This window comes from Schistocerca americana, chromosome 3 (assembly GCF_021461395.2).
Source record: "Schistocerca americana isolate TAMUIC-IGC-003095 chromosome 3, iqSchAmer2.1, whole genome shotgun sequence".
Classification (NCBI taxonomy): domain Eukaryota; kingdom Metazoa; phylum Arthropoda; class Insecta; order Orthoptera; family Acrididae; genus Schistocerca; species Schistocerca americana.
This window is the reverse complement of record NC_060121.1, coordinates 256420935-256426934: the sequence shown is the minus strand read 5'-3', so window position 1 is coordinate 256426934 and position 6000 is coordinate 256420935. Positions and strand designations below refer to the sequence as shown.

The window sequence follows — 6000 nt, the reverse complement described above, 5'->3', positions numbered from 1 at the left end:
AGTAGAGGTGCCCCCTAGGGCTTCCTTATGCTGCCACAGCTAGATGTCTGGTCGCAGTGCCACTCAACCCAATGATCAATTATAATTATTATTTACGACAACATTACCATTACAGTGCAGATCTGTCTCTGTGTGGATAGAACATTTATTCTGAACTTTAAATCCAGTTAAAGACTATTGTTCTCTGTTGTGAAACTATCATTCTGTAATGAAGTGCTAAATGTAATAACTGCCAATGACAGCATCAGTTTCATGTTGTGTGTATGAACACTACTTGTTTCCAAAGCTAAGTATTTACAATGTTCAAGTTTTAATAAACAACTAATAATTTGTGAACTAGATTTGTTACAATACACCACATTAGATATTCCAGAACACTGTTCTGCAGGAAATTGTCAAATAAAATTAAGCAAATATTATGTGACTGATCAGTTTCTCTTCAAGACTTGAATGACATGAAATGCATAAATGGATAAACTGAACTGTTTAAGTTTGAAAATGCCCCCCCCCCCCCCTCCCAATTTAAATTCTCATCAATATGTACACACAGAAATTTTGAACCTTTTGCTTGATCACTATTCCTGCATCTACAATTTTACTCTACAAGCCATCTTATCGTGTGTGGCGAAAGGTTGTCTGATACCTCTATCTTTTTTCCCCCTTTCTTGCTCCATTCGCAAATGATATGTAGGAATAATGATTGTTGGTAAACCTCTGAATGAGCTCTAGTTTCTCTGATTTTCTCATCATAATCATTTTGCAACACACATGTGTGTGTGTGTGTGTGTGTGTGTGTGTGTGTGTGGGGGGGGGGGGGGGGGGGTAATACCTTACCTGACTCTCGGAATTTCAGCAGTAAACTTCTCTGTGTTTCATAATGTCTCTATTGGAGTGCCTGCCTCTGGTGTTTATTGAGCGGCTCCACAACATTCTCATGCCTACTAAATAAGCTTGTTCTTAGTTGGATGTTTTCTATTTATCCAGCTTGGTAAGAGTTCCAGATAAACCCGCAATACTCAGAGTCAGACAAATCAGTGTTTTGTAACCCATTTCCTTCATGGATGAATTACATGTCCTAAAGATTCTCCTGAAGAATCTCAGTATGACATCTGCTTTTCCTAAAACTTCTTTGGTCATTCCACTACAGATCACTCGAGATGGTTACATTTGTGTATTTTATAGTAGTTACTTTTACCTTTAACTCTGTCAATTTTGTTCCATTGAGGATGATGTGCTGAGTTCTATCTGCAATGAAGCCTGAACCCAATACAAATCTAGTTCAATACTCGATGTGTTTGTATTTTGTCCACTAAATGATAGCAGAAAACAGTATTGAAAGTCAAGGCATATGCCATTAACCTAGATGCTATAGTGTATGGCACTTTGTATCTCATGGACAAATGGAGCTGAGTTTCACAAGATTTCTGTCTGCAAACTCCATTTGGTTTTTATAGAGGAGATTTTTGATTTTCAAAATCTTTATGCATTAGCATAAAACATGTTTTGTAATTCTACAACAGACTGACATCAGGGATATAGGCCTACAATTGTGCACATCTGTCTGATGACTCTTCTTGAAAATGGGTATGAGCAACACTTTTTTTTCAAATTGTTGAATTCCCTTATTACCTCTAGTAACCCACGATAAACTGTTGCTAGAAGTGGAGTAAGTTCTTTTGCATAATCCCACCTGGCCAGATCCCATTCTAATGTTCACTGATTAGTCAACTTTCTATTCTGCTATCACATACCTCAATACCTCACATTTAGGCATTCAAGCAACAACTGAAAGGAGCAATCTCATTATGATCTTCTGCAGTGAAACAGTTTGGAAAAATCAAATTCAGTATTTCGGCCTTCTCTGAGTCATCTTCCTTTTTAGTGCAAATATGGCCACTGAGTGGCTGTACAGATGATTTTGATACACTTACTGACTTTTTATAACACAAAAACTACTTCGAGTTTTCAATCAAATCTGCCAAAATTTTACTTTGAATTCAGAGAATGCTTCTTGCATTAATCTCCTGCTCATTTTGCCTTAGTTCAGCTTTTCTCTGTCAACTAGGCTTTGACTTTGTTTATGTCCATGATGAAGTGTTCTTTGTTATCATAACAACTCTCTAAGAGTATTATAGAATTGTTGCGGGCCTATTCCATCCCTCACAAAAGCAGCCAGCACATACTGGTGCAAGATGTATTGCAGAATGCTTCTGAATTTTATCCATGTGTGTTCCACAACTTCCTCCTCAGATCTGAGTATTTGCTATTGACTACTCGTATACTGTGTAGTCTGTATCCCCTCACTTTTGCTAATTAAAATATTTTCATGTCTTTCTTAACACACCTTATGGCATCTGTAATCACTGATGATATCACAATCTGTCTGATGCCCTCTTCTACAGTAACTGATTCAAAATGTTTTGTATGGTTAGTTACTGGGAGGTTTAAGGCACTGGGCCCTCTGGTCAGCTTTTTAATTATCTACACGAAGTGCAGAGTTGAATGTACTGTATTTTTTCCCATTTAAGAGTCCATTTGCATGACCAGTCAATAAATACAACATAGTATTTACAATTTCCCTAGTGCTATATGTTTAGGGATTGATTACAATACTTGTGTCACCTGCAAAACAAATCTGTGTCACTATATATGTATTAAATCGAATTGATAAACAAGAGAAACACATTCAATAATGAATATTGTGGAACTCTATTAATGGTTACCCCACCCCCACCCGTCTGCAATTGTTGCATTATGCGGCAAAACTCCCTGCATTATTTTTGTTAAGTGCAATGCGAGGCATTCATTAGCAACATGATTAATCCCAAAAAACCTTCAATTTTTTAACGTTTTGCAATTTATACAGTTTAGGGTACAGAAAATACAGACAGGATGCTTTGTTGTTTTTACATCCTCTTAAAATTGGTGACTGTATATGGCACTATAAATTGAGCAATATTTCCGAAAACCAAATTGTGATTTATTACACATAATACTACTACCAAAGCGCTATTCTTAAGCACATTACTTTCTCACAAATTTTAGATCATTGTGTAAGGAGTATAACAAGTCAGTAATTACTGACATCACTCCTATTATATTTCTAACAGAGGGTTCAGCAATGGTGTATTTTAATCTCTGGAGGGGGCGGGGGGAATTAATCAATAACGTCCTAGCTTTGTAATGCATCACATGCTGCAGAAAGGATGGTACTTACTATATGGCAACAACTCTTTGGTTATTGAAAATGCCATAACCTTGGGGAAGACTGTAAGGAAATATATCATCAATTATTATGGATGCGGCTTCCTCAACATACCACTTTGATCTTACTGCTGAGCTCTTTGATTCTATGTCTCTATGACATTTTTAAATACGATTATTAAAAATACCTGCTATCTGTGAATGATCATTTATAATCCTTTGATTCAAATCACAAAGTTACCTTCTTCTGTCATATATTTTTCTGTCTTTTGCTTCACTATGACTGTCATTTTGAAACATTTAATGAACTTGTGGTAAGTGGTCCACCTTCTGGAGCTATTACTCAGTCTCCTGTTATTACATTATCAACATACTCTTACATATGTCGTGGAACCACCAACATTATCAGTGCAGATCAAGCAATACTGTATGCTTTCAGTTGACAAGCAAACTTATCGGTAATAAGTTCCATACATACACTCACAGTGGGCAATAACCTGCACTTCTTTCTTCATTCACATCTGCTACACAACGATGTTCTCTGTGCTTGTCAGAAACTCACTGTTAGTGTATCTATAACAAAGAACTGTATTTGTGTGTTTCAGCATAAGGTAGAGGTGATCAAAAATTCTGCTAAACTGGCAAAGCTGCCTGCCCAACAGGTTCTAAGACTGTGTCTCCTGAGATACACACAATACTGTCTCCTTTCAAAGAAAATGACCAAACAAATGACTCAGCAATATTTTGCCAATAAATAAACATTTATACTCAAGATGGGTAATATAAAATCTTTAATCTACTTCATCCACAGACATTAAGTCTGAATAATTGTACAAGGAATGCGGCACTCTCACACATGGGTCATAAGTCCATTTTGGAAACACACGTTTATACAAATTCATGAGAACAGTATCCTGTGATTTAAGCTGGCCATCGAAGACACACTTCATATGTCCATGAGTACCTGGAAATAACAAAAAGCTCAATTATCAAATAATATTTATTGTTTATAATATTTATGAAGATAAAAAACAAACTTTAAATTTAATTTCTTCATCAGATACTAAATGGAGGTGGTATGCATGGAGGATATAGAAAGATTTAAGTATTTACTCTTTGCTTGTAGACTAACTGACATTTTCCAATTGAAGTATTGGGTGCATCAACCAATTTTATAAGCAAATAGGTTAAACAACATAATTTCTACATAATAATTTATATCATTTTATAATACTGAGGCCCAATTACAATAATTATCACTAAAATATGTGGCTTTGGTCATCTAAACGCAGCTATGCACACAGCATGTATCTCTAGTCATGGGATTTTGGGGTCTACCCAGCGAGAAGACGACCAGATGTCCTCAACATTGTAATCATCAAGGGAATCAGCCACAATAGTGTGGTCAGCATGCATGCAGCACTCTCCCTGGACCATGTGCCAGTCATCTTGATCACAAACACTAACATCCTGCCAGCAAATCACTGTGGCCTAGATCTCTGAGGAAATGGACATGTTCATGGCAAATTTCATACCAGTGGACGATCCCGCTGACAATGACCATATGAGGCTTGTGGCAGAATGTCTCACTGCTTTCCTCAGCCATCGCGCAGAAGACAACGCAATACGGCCCATTACCATTGAGTAAGTGCAGCTTCAACATCACTGCTGTAACAGCAAGAAAGCATATGGACAAGCCATCAATACTAACCAACTGCTGAAATAACTAACAGCCGACCATCTACAGTCTTAAATCAGGTGCTGCTTAGCAGTGAATTTCCAACATGCTGGAAACATGCTGAGATAGTTGAACTTCCGAAGCCAGGCAAAGACACCAGCCTGGCAAGGAATTACTACCCCATCAGCCTACTACCAACACTGTCGAAAATCTTTGAGCAGCTATACCTGATGCACCTGCTGACTCGCCTAGAAGCAGAAGCCATACTCCCTGATGAGGAGTTTGGTTTTCATCGGCAATACTCATCAACAGACCAGCTACTGTGCCTAACAGAGGAAGTGTTCACAGTAGTTGACCGACATGAGTATTTGGTGATCTTCTGCTCAATGTGTCATGTGCCTTTGATTGATTGTGGCCTGACTGTCTCCTGCACAAGCTACTCATGCTGCGAATACCTGTGTCACACATGAGTCTCCTCCAGAGTTATCTTGGAGGAAAGTCGTTTCACGATGGGGCAGGAAATTTTCCATGGAGTACTGAAAACTTACAGGAGTATCTCAAGGGCTGGTCATCGGCTCAGTACTTTACTCCCTGTACACAAGCCGTGACTCCCTTACAACTTGGGCCATGAAGTGGAGGCTGGTTCACAACGATGAGAAGAGTCAGGTGCTGATCACTGCTCATTGGCACATCAGTCCAAACATGCCCACAGACTCGGTGAGGGGTGACCCTGCACCATGAGGTGCTACAGCAAAGTAATTTGGCGTCACATTAGACAGGAAGCTAACATGGCGACAACATGTTGAGAACATCACAGGAAAAGCACTGGGCAGAATGAGGTTGCTCTACCCAGTACTAAGCCCCACCACCATGCTGCCAGAACATGCCGGTCTCATGCTGAACAAAGTCACCATACGACCACTACTAGAATATGTGGCAGTTGTATGGGGCAATACAGGTGACAGCAACCACAAGAGACTTCGAACGTTCCAGGATAGAGCACTCCAGATGGCATTCTATCTTCCAAGGTACTTCCCCACCGAGAAGCTGCATCACATCACTGACATCAAGATGTTGAGAGACAGGACCTACGATGTGGCAGCCACCTCCTACAAAAG

The 6000-nt window shown here is 38.9% G+C and overlaps 1 protein-coding gene across 1 annotated transcript in view; it reads right to left on the bottom strand.

Moving 5' to 3' along the window:
• Window positions 1-3977: 3977 nt before the first annotated feature.
• The window catches only part of LOC124605433 (pre-rRNA-processing protein TSR1 homolog), an 86682-nt gene continuing 84659 nt past the window's right edge, over window positions 3978-6000 (bottom strand). The window contains exon 12 of the mRNA XM_047137098.1: window positions 3978-4168. Within this exon, the coding sequence (XP_046993054.1) occupies window positions 3996-4168 (173 nt within the window). The 3' untranslated portion in view covers window positions 3978-3995. The remainder of the gene's footprint in view (window positions 4169-6000) is intronic.